The 18,097-nt window shown below is 37.6% G+C and overlaps 1 protein-coding gene across 1 annotated transcript; it reads right to left on the bottom strand.

Moving 5' to 3' along the window:
• Positions 1–4,346: 4,346 nt before the first annotated feature.
• LOC122084422 (ribosomal RNA processing protein 36 homolog) lies at positions 4,347–15,190 on the bottom strand (the record flags this gene model as incomplete). The annotated part of the gene is given in 9 exon segments (XM_042652647.1): positions 4,347–4,613; positions 4,734–4,780; positions 4,855–4,972; positions 5,245–5,319; positions 5,410–5,464; positions 7,068–7,120; positions 14,650–14,716; positions 14,803–14,933; positions 15,081–15,190. Coding segments are annotated over 9 exon segments (744 nt in total). The 3' UTR covers positions 4,347–4,505.
• Between the last annotated feature and the right edge of the window lie 2,907 nt (positions 15,191–18,097).

Here is an 18,097-nt window from a genome sequence, read left to right as displayed (position 1 = left end):
GAGAGAAAGAGGTAAAATAAAACTCTCATTGGGCTTGTGATAAATTTTTATGAATTGATGAAAGGTCGGGGACTTATGAGCGTATGACAACTGGTTTGTTTCTTAAGAAAGAATTAATTGTTTATATTTATTTATTCTTTTAGTAACCTTTTTTCTTTTTCACTCATTCAGCATAATTGACTCTTGGACCAAGTTTTCCTTTGCCCCACCGTGAATCTCTTCACCCTAAGGAATTCGGGACATTATATAATAGAGGAAAGAGATTATAAGGTTGGAACATAGTACTAAAATTCGGTATTGGATTGGAGGGACCAATATTGCTGCCTAGTCCATCATAGGTCAGGAAATGATACAGGACCAACGGTAAAATAATAAAAAAGAAAAAAAAAAACAGATTTTTAATTGAAACAGGGTTAAAATTCAAATCTAGACTGAAATGGATTGTTCTACGTATCAGCTGATTACAAACCCACGCACAAGAAATCTTTTCACTGGGGCGAAGAGAAACTTTCTTTGTTGACTCTCCTTCAACATAAAAATGAAATCAATGAACCCCATCCATCACTAATGAAATGAAAGCTTGACGGTAAATTAGTAAATGGGATTAAATACATGGTTTTAGGTATTGAGTATTGAGATCGGATCAATTGTGGTTGACAAAAAAAAAAAAAAAAAAAAAAACTCTTTATCAATATTGAGGGGTAGAATAATCTAATCAAGCCCAATACGATAAATCAACCGATACCAATGCCAATACTGTGCACCAAAACCCTAATTGAGAACTATCATCATATGATATATGAAAGCAAAAAAAAATATTCCAATTTTCGTTTATTTACTGAGATGGAATTGAGTGGAGATTTGTGCTTTATGCTGGAGGTGAGAGTGGAGGTTTGATTTCCACCGGTGTACTCACTATGATGATAGACTTATTACAATTGAGAGTGAAAATAAATAGAGGGGTACACTAATTATGATGGGTCACAGCCATTATTTTGGACATTTCAAATAATAACTCATCTTCATGCCTCTATGCCCCTTATTTAAATTTTCTCCTTTTTCCTGCAAACGTCACCCATGATTTCTTTTCAAATGATAACTATAAGCTAACCTCAACTTTAACCCGCACCTCTAGGTTTAAAAAAATAAAAAAATTAATAAAATTTAGAGTCAATAAATTTGACATCCTAACTCATATTTCTAATCTGATTACCCTAAAAAAATGTAGCTGTGGTATTTTTTTTTTTGTTTCATTTATTAGGAAGAAAAATGTTACTTGGTCGTGTGGCTTCTGCACATTGAAAGGACATACAAGGGCATCAGTGGAAATGGATTTTATGATTGCACCGATGAAAGTAAATGTGAATATTTTCCCTTCACCATTGGTGTAGAGAAACTCGATCCATCAATCAAGAGGTAACGGAATTGATTTTATAAAAAATTGACATGAACTTCTTTTTTTTTTGGTGAAAAATTGACATATGAACTTTTTTTTTTTTTGGTGAAAAATTGACATATGAACTAGATGATTCAATTCTTTTCCAAAAGCAACGATTAGTGTTAATTCGGATCAATTCTTGTCATTTTCTCGCCCATCTCGATTGATTCCGATCTGATTGGGCTGATCTGGATCTTGATTCCGGGTTTTTAAACACTGCTTTTAACACTTTAGATTTAGAATACCCATGGAAGGTTAAAGAAGTGTAGAAACGCAACCCTAAAATGATGCAAAAGATAATGGAAAAAATAAGAACAAGCAATGCATACAGATTTATGAGGTTCGACAAGACTGCTTGTCGAGGTGCTGCACCAGTAGTCCCTTGATTAAACTTTGATGGAATATAAGACATCGTACACCAACAGTGCATTCAAATCATGCCAATTTTTTTATTAACATAATGCAATTTTAAAGAGACACACAGATTGTGATTATTCCTAGCTAGGTCCACTTGGTAGAGAAATGGCACCAGTCTTGTCCTAAATCTTTAATTAGGGTTTTGCTCCGCTCATAGAGTTCTCTAGGACACCATGGATCGGACGGACATAAACCTGATAAGGCTGAACCGTTACACCATCTGGAGCAATATTGTTGGTGCTGAGTTTGGTCATGGGTCCGAGGTGATGATGGCTTTGTCTGTGGAAGTGGATATGCTTACGAGAGTGGCATGTAGTGGAGGATCCGGCTATGGTTATGGCTCCGGTAGGGGTGGATCCAAATTTCTTATAGTGGGGATGGAATGATGGATGATGGCTTTCGGGTCAGGAAATGGTGGTCCCCCACCCCGTGGTTATGTGGTTCAGGAGGTTACGGTTCAGACTATGGCTGCATTTGGTGGAACAAAAACGATGTTTCATGTCAAAAAAAGGAAATTTCAGTTTCTCTTTCAAAATAATGGTTTTTTTTTACAGTTATGAAGGGTTGCGGTTCAAGAAACGGATCAGAAAATGGAAGCAAGCCCAATAAAGTTGAATATTTTAAAACAGAAGGTACATTGATGGTTGTTTTAAAATTTAAAAATTTAATGCCAATGGTCTTGTAGCTTGGTTAGAGCTTTGTTCTTATGACTCAAAGGTCGCGAGTTCGAGCCTCACCGGCTGTGTATGATCTTAGTGATGATGCTATTTGTACTCTAAAGACATCCATTTCTCAATAATAAAATTTTTACTTCACTATCAAAAAAAAAAAAAAAAAAAAAACATAAGATTTTCTTTACATGCTTAGCTAGTCTATATAACTACATATGTAATGCAATTTATTGCATGCTCAGAAGAATTACATAGCAAACACTGAAACACACACACACGTTATATATATATATATATATATATAGGTGCAAAGGGTCCTCATCCTTGAGAGACTGGATTAGGGTGCCGTGAAATTTCCATTTGAAAGATTATAAGAAGTAACTTTTAGTATAAGAGAGAAAAGAAAACTATCTAGCCGTGTGCTCAAAAATGCAATTCATATTATAAAAAAGGTTCTCTAAGCTGCCAAGAGAAGACACTAGCATCCTGTCGCATGAAATGACATGTTCCCCTCTCATATCATTCCATCGTATCTTGTTGGTACACTCCTCTATACCACTTATTCATAGAAATCTATCTAATTTTTATTATGTACAACCAACCAAACCAGTACGCCCTCTTACCCAAACTTTGTCTGCAAAAAAATCGTCCACGATTAGACAGTGAGTGGCAATGAGGATCCAATGACACAGTGCCCGTGTGCCTAGGGTTTTTCCTTTTAGTCTTTTTTTCTCATACAAAATACAATAGGAGCCCGTGATGCAAATCAGGAAATGCACTTGAACTATATAGTATAGTCAACTTCCATCGAGGTAATGAACCATTGGATTGGAATACAAGAAACTTAAAGTCAGGTTGCGACCTAAATAGGAATCCCCTGTAGACAGTTTCTTCAAGCAAAGGAGTGATCAAACAATAGGTAAGGAAGCATTCCATTGTTGATACGGATCCACTTAAGAATGGTGTTGTTCAGAACCTGCAAGAGCAAGTTAGTTCACAGCAGAGCATCTTCAGTAGTACCTCATTGAACTATTGAAGAAACTGGGATCAATAATTGCAATCTTGCTTTAGTAAAAATGAAGCATGATTAAAACCATAGATGCACCACTTTTGCAGGTTCTGAACACCACAAATCTCCCAACATTCATCCATAAGCATGATTAAAACCATAGCATGTTTAAATACCTAAACATTCATCCATAAGCATCAAGATAACCAAATATCCCAAGTCAAAGTCAGTGTAGAGAGTAAATGGAGGTTTTGGATAAAAGCATACGTGAAAAAATGAGAAAAGGTTGGGTATGCCATCAGTATATCCACCAGATCGGTGTCTATCTCTATCTTCCTCTCTTTGAAAAAGTCCTCTATAAACCTATATCCCTTCCCATCTAAGCCCTCCCATTACTTGAACCATTAATTCCAGGAAAATTGGTGCATAAACAAGATAGATCAAAAGATTGATGACAGCTGAATCAAGGTCTCTATGAGTTGGAGATGAGATACAAGGAGATGGGATCTTGTATCTTGCAACTGTAGTTCACTTTGATATTAAAACTTTTGCTTTGCCCAAGGAGATTACAGTAGCCGTAAACATTTCCATTGTGTCAAAGTGCCCAGGCCTTCTGATGTTGGTTGTCTGGAGTTTATAGAGGTGATGTTCAACGCTGGAAACTATTTCATTAGAGCTTCTTCAAAAAGGTTAAACCAAATTTGTCTTGATCAGTAATGATCTGAAGCCAGGAATCAGAAAGGGTATCAATAGAATTTGGTGAACCTACTGAAATTACTTCTGATGGAGGCATTGGAATCACAACACAGTGTAACAATTGATAATGCTCAACACATTTTACTCATTTCCCATTGAAAGTTACCCAACCAAAATTCATGGGTAGCGAAGGATATAAAGAGAAGAACAAAACCGCTTAATTTCTACATCGAGCAACAAAAAACCCTTCAATAATAAGAGATGCTTGAAAACACTACTTCTGGTCCTCGTTGTTCGACCGCCGATAAGGCACAAAACGATGGTCCTTCGAGGCATTTTTCCTCCTCCTTTTCTCAATAAAGGATTCAAGCTTGCCTGTCTCCTGTAAATCAAACATGGCAATAATGAGGGAACCACGATAGATAATGATCCAATTACTCCAAATAGTTTTCAAAATCCGCCCCTCCCAAAAAAAAAAATGTTCTGAAGGATTTGGACATACTTTGAGATTGTTGTATTTCTCAATGAGTCTCCGCTCCCGTATTTCCGCTGCATATCCATTAACTCAGTTAGACTGTCAGTAAGTAGTCTGATTGAAGAAAAACTAGGTTGGCAAACATTACATTTTTTCAGATAATATGGGCGTTTCCCTTCCTTTGCTGCTTCTCTCTCTTTTTTCTTATGCTCAGAAAGAATCCCAGCATCAATATGTTTTGCTGATTCTGTCCTCAGATTTTTGTCCTGACAAAAACAGGTAAAACACAAAAGTATGTGGTGTAATGTCACCATATAATTCCAAAAGAGAACCATATAAAACAGGGGGAGGGTAAATAAAAGTTGGCTATTTGGGAGCCCCCAGATTGACAAAGAAGCATTCCACCTTCCCAGCAACAGCTAAGGCAATGAGAGAAGGTTGGTGCACCCTTTATCAATTTTGAGGTGAGCCAAAACATTTCCTAAATCAACTTCAGCAATTAGAGAGGAAGTGTTCTCTCAATCTTGCAATCACTTACAATCCAAGAAATCCGATCCTTTAGTTCTGCAACTACTTTTGGATCCTTTGATTTCTTTATTAACTTCTGCAGTTACTGTAGAAACCCAGAAAGTAAAGATTCAGTTCAGCAGCAAAAGTTATCAAAAAACATGAAAAGCAACTGTAAAAATAGTTCCTTATTTACTTCTCTCTCAGCAGGAAGCTCCGTCTCATATAAGAAATTATATCTCTTCCTGAACCTGAACAAAAATGAAAGCAAAGGAGTCAAATCTAGACTAAGTTAAAATCTCAGTAAAATGTATAATATAATAGCAGATGTTCCATTAGGTCAGAATTATATCAGGAATTGTTATTATGGCAATATTAGAAAACGATATACATATTGACACAAAATGATAGCATAATGCAAGAATTTTCAATTGTCAAATTTTAGTTTGGTAATTTAACTACCAAATCAGCTTTTTCTAATCTCAGATTTTTGTGAAACCTTTCTGAAGAATACAATACAGCCATGTTCACAGCCTGCACAACATAAATACTTCATAATTGTTCTCCTTTAAAGAATGCTAAAAAATTACCTTATAAATATTCTCACGTCTAATTCAAATTAGAAAATTCACAAATATCTGATGTTCCAAGTCAAATGAGGATGCCAGCTTTCTAAGTTGGCAATGTGTAGGGAAATTCATATCCAGACCTGAGTTCAGTACTGCCCCTCATCTAATAACTAACCACTGACCAACTTTTCCCATTTAATTAGCAATATCAACTCCCAGTCCAACTCTTAATCCATTCACCCAGATCATCAACCCAATTTCCAACTTGAGTTTAAACACCCCCTGTTGGTGCCCATATCGATTGTATGGAGAAGGCCCAAAGTCTTTGCCCAGATCCCGGCTCGACTCGTGAGTGTTCGGCTGCAGAGGGGAATGCTATAAATCATAAAGTGCGCGCCTTCCCTCTCAAGGCATCTTTTGGGGGATTGGCAGTGGCCGTACACTTAAGGTCCAACAAGTGGTATCAGAGCAGGTCACATGTTCGAGTCTCCCTGGGCGTAGGTTCTCGACTTTGGGGGGGGGATTATTATCGGTGCTCATATCGATTGTATGGAGAAGGCCCAAAGTCTCTGCCTAGATCCCGGCTCGACTCATGAGTGTTCGGCTGCAGAGGGGGATGCTATAAGTAATAAAGTGCTCCCCTTCCCTCTCAAGGCGTCTTTTGGGGGATTGGCAGCGACCGTACACTTAAGGTCCAACACCCCCCTCTTCCTTTCTCCAGCATGTGCATAGATTGCATTGGATTTGGTTGACAATCGTAACCCACCCTATCGAACTTTACCCTACCACCCACCAGGTGACCATATATCCAACACAGAACAAAATCCATCTGGTTAGACTAAGACCTTTACCTTGCCATTCCCCTACGGCCCTACCCATCCCTAAACCCGCCCCCTCAGCTCACCACAACTTCTCTAAGAATGGACAGGACAACTGCGATGGAACTCGCCATAGAGAAAAGGAAACCCACCAGTCCTGACCCTACTCCCTCATCAAATTGCCTTCTTTTTTGAAAATGACCAGAAATCCAACGTGCCAACTAACTAAGAAAGCTCAATTATATCCTAACTTCAAGATGAACCATTAAAGGAGATGCAATTGAAATCAACAATTAATTATATAAACTGCGGTGTACACGGACTATTCGAAGACAGCGACAATAAGAAGCATTTCAATAAACAGTATAAACCAAGCTTTAGCATATGATATGAATTCTGGCGCTAGCAAAAATCCACAACATATTAGATCCCAAGACAGAAAATGTAATGTGAGAGAGAGAGATTACCCATCTACATCAAGAGTCCCACTTAATGATTCAAACCTTGGGTCACGTATGACCTGAATGTAGAAAAAAATTATTAATATACCATGTCCATGTCAATTGTGAAATCTAATTTAACTAGTACATTGTATAAATCCTACAAGAGATACAAAAAATAATCCGTCAGGGAAAACAATGGAACTACAACAATACCATCTCACACTACAATGCTATTCTCCAACAAGAGTTATGCACTGACTATTGTTTTGGGCTTTTACGATTGTGAAACCCTAAATAATTGCAAGTTTGATGCAAGCATGAGACAGTCTAAAGGCCCATCTACGAGAAAAGGCAAATTCAATCAACATTCAGAAAATCACAAACCTACATCAAGTACACAGACAACCGTGATGTAAGGTAGCTCATTGCACGTTACTTTGAAGCAGAATCAGAATATAATGTTTTCTTAATGCTCAAATATAATGGTTTCAAGAGGAACCGAAACCAGAAATATTTTAGGGCGTTGAGATCAACTAAAGTGATAGTAATATTACAGTAATTTCAACCTAAGGCACTGCCTGTATGAAATTAAATATAGAAAATATTTTCAAGAAAATTAGTGTTATATCAACCTAGAGAGAAATTTTACCATTTGGTTGATAAGATTAAATTCAGAAGCTAACTAATGCATAAGTAGATTACAAGAAACTACCCCAGCAGTTTACAACCCCAAACAAGACAAATAGGACTAGGAAACAAAGAAATAAGACCATTAAATAAACCCCCAAGGGCACAATACCCATACAGGAGCAAAACCAGCCAAAAACCCAACCCTATAGGAGAGAGAGGTGCAGCCAGGTCTGTAGTGCTCCAAGTGAGCTGCACTCTTGGGCGTAGGTAGTCCCTAGGGAGGGTACAAAAACCTAAAAATTTGAAGGACTTATGACGATCGGTTGCTGAGATATTCACTTTCTTGAAAATCAGACCTAGGAGAGAGAATTTGTCAGAATTCTACAAGGACAGCAAATTGTCTTCGTCAGATAACCTTCAAAAGAGGATCAATTGATCTTCTTAGAGTATAGAACCAGTCCTCCAAAGGATCTGTAGATCAGATCTCAAACTTGGGCAGCAATGAGGGTCGATTGGCTTCAAGAACAAGAACTCTTTGGTTGGCCAATTCTAATTTTGAATGCTTTAACAGGTCTGAACTTCTAATAACAGTAAACAGAAAATAAAAATAGAAAAAGAAGAATAGAATAGAGGGAGGGTTGAGAAAGGTGAAAGAGAATAAAGGAATGGGTATCTCACCCCTCAGGTTTTGGGTATCACACCCCTCAAAGGTTTAAGCATCTCACCTCTCAATAACAGCTTTTCAACTAAAGAGTATTCACTCAATAATTTATTCATTCAAGTCTAAGAAATATCAGTGCATAGGCACCTCTATTTAAAGAGGGCCGAATTACAATCATACATTGACTAGGAGCTAGTTTCCAAATAGAACTAGACACTCCTACTACAACTAGGATTTCAAATAGAACTAGGACTAGACTTCTAACTCCAATATGGAGTAGGACTAACTAATTAATAGTCCATATAGGACATTACACTCGATGGGCCCAATGGGTCTTGATTGAATTAAAACAACTTAAATAAAAGTACTAAATATAAATCCCCTTTTTCTACTTTCTACTCATATTTTAGGCCCATTAAAGTGGCCCATTACCAATACTTACATAACACAACCCAAGGCTTATTTGCAATAAAATAAGCCAAGTGACTTATCTACATCAACTCGCCCTCTCTTAGAAAAAATTCGTCTTCGAATTTTGTAGAGAGTGAGGGTGATTATATCATGGTGCACGTTCCTCTTCAAGCCGTAGAAAAATTCAGGTAGCTCTTCGATAATAAAGATGTAGTCTAGAATATGATGAGCTCGATCTTCAAGATACTTTAATGGGATGACGAACTCCACATGCTCAACTTCAACATCTTCGGATGTATCCATAGGGTCATCTACATATGCACATTTGATCTCTTCTAACTTCAATGCAACATAAAGCTCTTTTGGTTCATCTACCTGGTGGTTCTCAATCGGTTCCGTTGATGGTTCAAACAGAACTTCATTCTTGAACCTCTTAGGATCTTCCTCTTGGTTGTTCACAATTATCACAGTTGTTGTAGTGTCAAGTTCCTCAATTTCAACCTCATTGTTCATCGTGGCAATCTTGTTGCTTTCGACTTCTTCTACCTGAGTCTCGTTGATGGGAACATCAATGACTAGTTCTTCCTCAACAATAGGAATGGCTGAAAATTTTTTAACACTAACCTCAACTTTTGACTCTAGTTCACTGGTCAGAGGTGTCTTCTCTTGTTGCCCCTTTGCAATAAAGGCCAATGATTCCTTCATGCTCTTGTCAATTGTGGGTGGCTTTCGGACATCTGATGGAAGGAAGTACCTCCTTCGTTCATGCTCAGATAGGTACATGCCTGCCAACTCATACTGCATTTCGTCCCACATTCTAGGTTTACGTCCTTGAGCTTGAAGTTGCCTTTCACGGACTCTCCATTGCATTCGAACACAATCACTCATTTGGGAACATGCATATTGGCGTTTTTGTGTCTCTGTTAAGTTGTAGTTGTCAAAGTACATCTCCAATTCACACATCCATTCAAAGAATTCCCCACGAAAATAACGTGGTTGAGCATTACATTGGGCATCAATAGTCTGAGTATTGGAGTGAGCAGCAGTAGACTCTTTTAGTTCTGCTATCTGTTGGTCAAATCCATCAAATCTTGTAGTCAAGGCTTGGATTGCTATCCATACATCTTTAAGAGTGATTTGGGGTTCTTCTTCAGCCATAGCTCTGATACCACTTAATGTAGGAGTAGATTACAAGAAATAAACTACCCCAGCAGGTTATAACCCTAAGAATTTATGACCCACAGAACTTAATAACCCACACAAGACCCAACAAAACAGATCCCAAAAATTAACCTCCATGGGTGGAATTACAATCAAAGATACTTAAGAAACAAAACCATAAATAAGACCAAGAAACAAGGAAATAAAGTGATTAAAATAAAGAAACAAGGGAAGTGGGTGAGGAGGTGGCTATATCGGCCCAGGCTTCTCACCCACAGCTATCCTGGCTGCTCTAAGCAATTGATTGCAAATCTTCTTTATTCAAAATCTAAGAAATATCAAAGCATAGGCTCCTCTATTTAAAGAGGCAGAATTACAATCATACCTTGATTAGGAACTAGTTTCCAAATAGAACTAGACACTCCTACTACAACTAGGATTTCAAATAGAACTAGGACTAGACTTCTAACTCCAACATGGAGTAGGACTGACTAACTAATAGTCCATATAGGACATTACACTCGATGGGCCCAATGGGCCTTTATTGAATTAAAACAACTTAAATAAAAGAACTGAATATAAATCTCGTTTTCCTATTTTCTACCCATATTTTAGGCTCATTAAAGATGCCCATTACGAATAAAACCCATGAGATCAAAGGCCCAACACATACATAACACAACCCAAGGCTTATTTGCAATAAAATAAGCCCAAGTGATTTATCTACATCACTAACAGCCTTTATTCTATTAATTTAATGAATATAATAATATACTACGTACAATTTAGATAGGTGATTTTCAAGAAAACAGCTTATATATCAGTTTTTGGATATCTACAATGTTTCTCCAGTTATCACTAATCAACTAATTTTCCAAAAAAATCAACCTTCGATACAAAAGCAAGTGGAGCCAAAATCACCAAAAAATTGCTTCAGTCTGAATTGAGGCTCAATGTCTGGAAATGGGCCAAGGCTGACCTTCTGAAAAATAAAACAAAGGAACTCGTTGGAAATAGGAACCTACTTTATTGAATGTTAAAGGCTGAAGCATGACAGAGAATACCACTACAAAGCCAAAGAATTTCAAAGAACAATAATAGACTATAAATTATGCAACAAAAGATCAATATATATGAACCATTTGACTGTAAGTGGGTGTTTGTGGTGAAGCAACAGGTGGATGGCACCGTGGACAGGTACAAAGCAAGATTGGTAGCTAAAGGGTTCATCCAAACATATGGGATTGGTTACCAAGAAACTTCTGCTCCAGTTGCAAAATTAAATATTGTTAGGGTATTACTATCATGTGTTGTGAATCAAGGATGGGATCTTCAGCAAGTTGATGTAAAGAATGCCTTTCTCCATGGAGAACTTGATGAGGAAGTTTATATGGGTGTTCCACTAGGTTTCTCTTGCACAAAACCCAGGGCGTTGTTTACAAGATGAAGCGTGCACTTTATGGGCTAAAGCAGTCACCTCGAGCATGGTTCGGGAGGTTTCACAAGGTTAAGGTTTTTGTGGGTTATAAGCAGAGCAATATGTTCATTAAAAGATCTGGTGATAAGATCACCATTCTCGTAGTCTATGTGGATAATATTGTAGTCCCGGAAATGATGGTGATGAAATCAGCTTGTTGAACAATTTTCTCAGACGGGATTTTGAAATAAAGGATCTTGGAAAGCTAAGGTATCTCCTTGGGATTGAGGTTGCTTATTCTGCTAAAGGCATCTTTCTCTCTCAAAAGAAGTATGTCCTAAATCTATTTTCTAAGACTGGGTTGTTAGGCTGTCATCCTTCTGATAACCTTTGGATGCCAATGCACCGCCCAAGGACAACGAGGGTGAAACAGTTGACAATGGTCGTTATCAATGTCTAGTAGACAAGCTGATTTATCTCTCCCATGCACGGCTTGATATAACTATTGCCATGAGTTTTGTAAGTCAATTCACGTATGATCCTTATCCTTTTCTTATGGAGGCTATCCTTCGCATTCTTCGATAATTAGAAGTCAGCTCCAAGGAAAGGGATCCTTTTATGTCCTCATGATCATTTGCGAGCTAAGACTTATACTGATGCCAATTGGGTTGGATCTCCTAACCGAAAGTCCATTTCAGAATATTGTACCTTTGTAGGAGGTAATCTTGTCACTTGGCGTAGCAATAAGCAAAATGTGGTGGTAAGGTCCAGTGCTGAAGCAGAGTTCCGTGCAATGGCATAAGGAATCTATGAATTGTTATGGCTCCAAGGTTTGCTCCAAGACCTTGGTGTTCCTATCTATGAAGTTATATTGTGATAATAAGGCTGCAATTAGCATTGTTCAACACCCAGTACAGCATGACCGCACCAAACATGTAGAGATTGACATGCATTTCATCAAGGAGAAGTTAGAAGATTGGCTGATTTGTGTACCCTTTGTGAAGTCTTGTGATTAGCTAGCTGATGTATTCACTAAGACTTTATGAGGGGAGTTTTCCATCCTGCTTCAGTCAAGATGGGATGTGACATCTATGCCTTAACTCGAGGGAGAGTGTTGAAATATGTATGCGATGGGGGTATATATTAGGGTTTTTCCCATCTATCGATTCTAATTAGTAGAGTTGGTTAGAGGGGGCATAATTGTAATTTTGTTCCTTCTTATTTTTAGACAGATTAGGGTGGGGAATTGAACCATCTGTGCATTCAGCCCTAAACATTGCTGCTACAGTCTCTAACAACACAAAGGCAGCAAGCTAATTATTTTCAAACTCAAATTGTGGCAGCACCCTCTTTTTATTAAAACAGCAATCAATAGTCCCCCTTCCATGGAGAGGGAGATCTCCCTACAAAATATAGTAGCAATCCTAATCTAAGATTACAACTCAAAATAGAAATTAAAAACAAAATAAAATCAAACTTATAGCCACTTAATAAAAATAGAATCAAGCATCTATGGAGTACTTCCCAATACCTAATAAATAGCAAACGATTAAATAGAAACTAACAAAATAGGAAGTAGGATTGTCCCCTACACACAGCCCATTAAGTGGACCAAACCCAACACAAGGGCTCCAACTTGGGCTAGGCTTGCTGGCCCTCTTCTCTTCTTCCTTCCCCAAACAGTCAAACATCATCATCTTGATTCCGTTCACATTAAGGAGAACAACGAAAACATTAGTCCGATATTGCTCATGCTGAGTGCTGACTGACTGTGAAGATTTCTCCTAATTCTCGCCACAAATTGTAGTTCACTGCTTATCCAAGTGTGTGAAAAAGAAGAAAACCCAAAAGGAAGAAAATCTAAGAAAGTTACTATGTAACACTTCGATGACGAGTTCAAATGGTAGATTTGTGGGTCTAACTTCCCTGTTAATCGTTATCCACCACAAGAATGTGAAACGGGTACACAGATCTACTCTACTCCACCCCCTGATGCAGATGCACGATGGACTTAGAAAGAAAAAGATGGAGAAGTTCAGTTTTAGCTGTTGAAGAATAGAAATTTGAAAGTTTTTTTTTGGTTTTAAAACCATGGCTGCCGATTCTCTCTATCTTCCCCCTTCTTCTTTCTCTGATATTCTTCTTTCTTCCTCTCTATTAGTCTGATTGTTCTCTTCTCATCTTCTTCTTTTCCCCTGTTTTCTTTTCCTTTTTCCATTCTTCTTCTTGCTGATCTCTTTCACAGCCCCTATTCTGGGCGACAGAATATAGCTCAAGGAATTGACTGTATCTCCCTGGATACAAGTGTTTTCACTTCCAAACTTTGAGGCTAGAATCACCTTCCTAACGCGACCTTACCGCAGAGTTCTTGCGACCAGATTCAGCCTCTGTGGTGAACTTCGCGACCCAATTCAGAACTGGTTCCCCTGTTACCGCCTGACCAGAGTAGCAGAGGCAACACAACTCCTCTTGCTTCCTGCTTGAAGTATTTATCAGTCGGATTCAAGAGACCTTAAGGTCGACCATCTTCATTTGGAATTTCAGGCCAATCCGAGACTTGTCGAAGGAGTTCTGTTGATTTGAAGATTTTCTGCTGCCGCTGGTTTGAGTTCCCATCGTGAGCTAGGAGGAAGAAAACCTTATAAGGTAGGTTTTACATCCTTACTTTATCAGATCCCAGAAATACCCCTCATCTTCTCCTATTATTTGCACTTAACCTATTTATTTCTTAATTCCAGATCTACCCTTCCCATCTAGTACGTTGTTTTCCTTTTGAGAATTCCCCTTATGTTTGAGTCATCATCTATTTACCATTTTGCCACCCTTTATTAGAAACTTCAAGTTATTCACAATTCTACCACTTTTTTTCTTAAAAAAAGTCAGAATAAGCCCTTATATTAAAGTTTTTAGTTCTAGAACTACCCCAGCTGCCATATAATTATTTCTAAGGCCCTGCTTGTTTATGAAATTACAAGAATACCCTTCAACCATTAAATTTGAGATTTTTAGTCATTCCTATGGATCCTAAGCGATCCGATTTCAGTCCTTGGAATCCGGATCTGCATCACCCCCAATTTAATGTTAGTTGACTAACTTGACTGCCCTTGATATAGAATAAAGCAGATTAATTCAAACTCTAGTTCAGTGAGTCCAGTCAATGAACTCAAGGGCTAAATTACAAAAATGTATCTACAATATATGTTTAAAGGGCATAAAAGCCTGTTTATGACTTCTGATGTAACCTCTTTGGTTACAAACAGATTTACCCATGATTAAATACTAACATAAAAATATCAAGGAGCGAAAAGTAAAAAAATAAGACTTACCCTTTTAGGAACTTGAATGACCTCCCTAAACCGGCTGACAGGCTTTTTACTGCTGATCTCCATCGGCCTTCATTAATTGTTAAATAAATATGTATAACAGAATAACAAAAGAAAGGGGGAGCAGTAGAGACAAAGTAAATTACAAAACTATACCTGTTCTTGTTTGCTCGCCCAACTTTCTTCTCTGGATTGGGTTTCTCATACAACGACTGAAAGCCATTAGAGCGTGCCTTCTGCAGCTCCTCAAATGAGAAATCAGCAAGTTCACGCTCTAGCTCTTCCTCCTGTAGAAGCAACCATCAATAAGCCCTTTTGTCCTAAATTGTTTTTCTTCTTGTTTTTCTTCTTGTTTTTATTTTATGTTGCTTTTGTAGGATGGGGATAGAGAAATTCCAGCATAATAACATAGAAGCTCAAGTTGTTTTACTGACCTCTTCAGATGAGGATTCATTTTCATCACTCTCGTCAAGCTTGTGTTTACTGGAAGTTGCAACCATGTGGTCTGATTTCTTTATCTTCATCCTTGAACAACTGTTCGACCCTACAAATTGAAGAGAACTCAAACAGGAGAGTTTTGAAAAAAATAAATCTTCACTAATTAAATATAATATATAAAGCAGTCGTTTCAACTCCTCAACTAATATGTATCCCAACTACTAAGGTTATTTATGGCTATCCTTCTTCTGTTGAATCAATTCATGTCATATATGCTTTCAGTGGTACTACAAGAATCCTTTTTTGTCATATTGGAATAACTAACAACCACTTCATATATTTGGACAAGAATGGGTCTTGGCTGTTTTTCCATACAAAGAGTAACTCATTACGGATGGAAACCATACCCTTGAAAGCTCTATCTTTTATATGATGTTGCAGGATTATCCCAACTATATGTTTCTCTTTTCAACTCTATTCCAATAAGCGCCCACATTATGTAGTTTGAACATAATGAAATTATGAGGTATCCAATTTATGAATTTATTTGCATAAAAATCTGTAAGAAGTTAAGATGAAGAAACTGATATTTCATGTTTTCTATAAATCAATGGTGAGGCTGTAGGGAGTCTAAGGAAGCATGGATATTATATTAGAAAAGATATACTAAAATATGTAGAAAACAAGCCTTAAGATGCATCTGAAACAAAAAGGTGATCTGTTCATGCTCAAATAAAAATGCTTTTAGATGCAGTGATTCACTTTATGCTTGTACTAATCATTCCTTTCTCTATTTTCTTAATGATTTAGAAGCACAAGAACCAAACCTGGCCAAAGATAAAGCTCTAATCACCCAACCCTCACTTCCTACACAGCTACACCAAAAAGAGGCTATAAGTGGTGGCTCTTAATGGCACTTTACATTTTTTTTTTCTCTCTATCCATTGCCACTCTTCTAGGGAGACTCTAACAAAGGTGGAAATAGTAAGTGCATGCAAACAATTGTTGCAACTGCAGGCTTTCCATTTGTCCTCTCCCTTTTAATCTACTTCTACTATAAACCTTCTATCCCAAACCATACCAATTCTTCCAACAAGAGGTCCCCCTCCATCATCACCCTTGTACTCCTTTTCACCTTCTTTGGTATAATCAGTGCTGGTGATAACTTGATGTATGCATATGGGTTGTTATATGACTTACATCTCCCAGTCTCCATATATTCTCGTGTTTGTGCAACCCAACTGCCCTTTAATGCACTATTCTCCTATTTCATCAACTCCCTGAAGTTCACTTCTGTTCTGCTTAATTCACTAGTGCTCCTCACCATCTCTGCCTCATTCCTTGCTCTCCATTCTGAGTCCAATGGAACCACATGAGTCACAAAGGTGCATCTGCCCTGTTCTCCCTATTACTTTCACTTACCCAACTTTCATCTGAGAAAGTTCTGAAAAAGAATACATTTTCTTTGATATTGGAGATGCAAATATGCCCAGCAATAACTGCAACATGTATTTGCTTGGTGGGCCTTTCCGCTAGTGGGGAATGGTGGAGCAAATTGGAAGGGTTAAATTATGTGATGATCTTAGTTTGGACTGCTGTGGTATGGAAAACGTTTACTGTTGGTGCACTGGGTTTAATATTTGACGTGTCTTCACTCTTTAGAAATTTCATTAGTACAGTATCTTTACCCATTGTTCCAATATTTGGTGTTATTTTTTTCATGACAAAATAGATGGGGGGTGAAGGTGGTTGCTTTGATTTTGGTTATCTGGGTTTTAAATCTTTCATGAACCAACATTATTTCAGAAATCAGCCACGATTTCCCCCTATAGAGGAACAAGGTAAGCTGCAAAATAAATAAAAAAAAAAAAAAAAAAACGGTTAAGAGGGGGAGAGGGAGTGAAAGAGAGACAGGGAAAGACATCGACCTCGTATGAAAAAGGGTAAATAGGGTTTACTTTATTTCTGTTATGTTTTGAGGGTAAAGTACGTATTTGCCCCTCTTAACTTTAAAAACATCCTATTTCTGTTATGTTTTGAGGGAAAAGTACGTATTTTCCCCTCTTAACTTTAAAAACATTTATGTATTAAAGAGACAAGAGATTTACGTGGTTTGGCAAAACCGCCTACATCTACGGAGTGAGATCGATCTTTGATTAAGAACAAGAGAAGAAAACTATTACAAGCTTGCAACTTGTCTCCCAAACCCATGTCTCTTGTGCACCACTCTCTCTTCCCTTTTCTCACTTGTTTACTCACTCACATTCCCTCTTTCTCTACTACCCTCAAACTTTGTACACACCCATTTTCGTAGACTCATTTGTTTTTTCTCTCAGTTGTAGAGAAAACCCACTCATTTTCTCTCCTCCTTTCTTCTCTAGGGAGGAACATTCACTATAAACTTCACAAAGTGTCTCTTTGAATTCTACAACTAAAGATGAAAAGAGGATGCAAACACATTGGCTCTTGACTTCATATGGGTTGTAAACCCAACTTGACACAACTACCCAAAAACTTTAATGGTTTCAACAACTTTCTTGTTGACCACAATTCACCTTGCTTCAACAAACAACTTATTTGATGAACACTCCACTTACTCTCTTTTTTCATTAGCCTATCTAGACCATTGAACCAATCCACCAAAACGGTCTAGATAAAAGCCAATAAACCTAACAAAAATGCTGTACAAGAAAATTGTTTATAATGATGATCGAGTTTTGATGATTTTGATCTCCTAATTCTGCAAGGAAGATTGATTAACTCTTTATCAATAGGAGGTACTACGAATGTGAAAGAAGAGAAAGAGGAACTTAAGTTATATAATCTGAGAGTAAGAAGTAAGAACTAACTACTTTTATTTAGCGTTAAAAACGAGCTTTCAATTGATCTAGCTCGTGGGATCTTAGCTTCATCTTAAGCTCAATCTTTACCACATTTTTCTATTCTCGTTCCAGAGAATAGTGATTATCTTGCCCTCAATTTACAGGAAGAAATCTCTACTCTTCAGAATTGA

This window comes from Macadamia integrifolia, chromosome 7, assembly GCF_013358625.1.
Source record: "Macadamia integrifolia cultivar HAES 741 chromosome 7, SCU_Mint_v3, whole genome shotgun sequence".
NCBI lineage: Eukaryota > Viridiplantae > Streptophyta > Magnoliopsida > Proteales > Proteaceae > Macadamia > Macadamia integrifolia.
The sequence above is the reverse complement of the archived record's forward strand: the minus strand, read 5'-3'. Positions and strand labels throughout refer to the sequence as shown.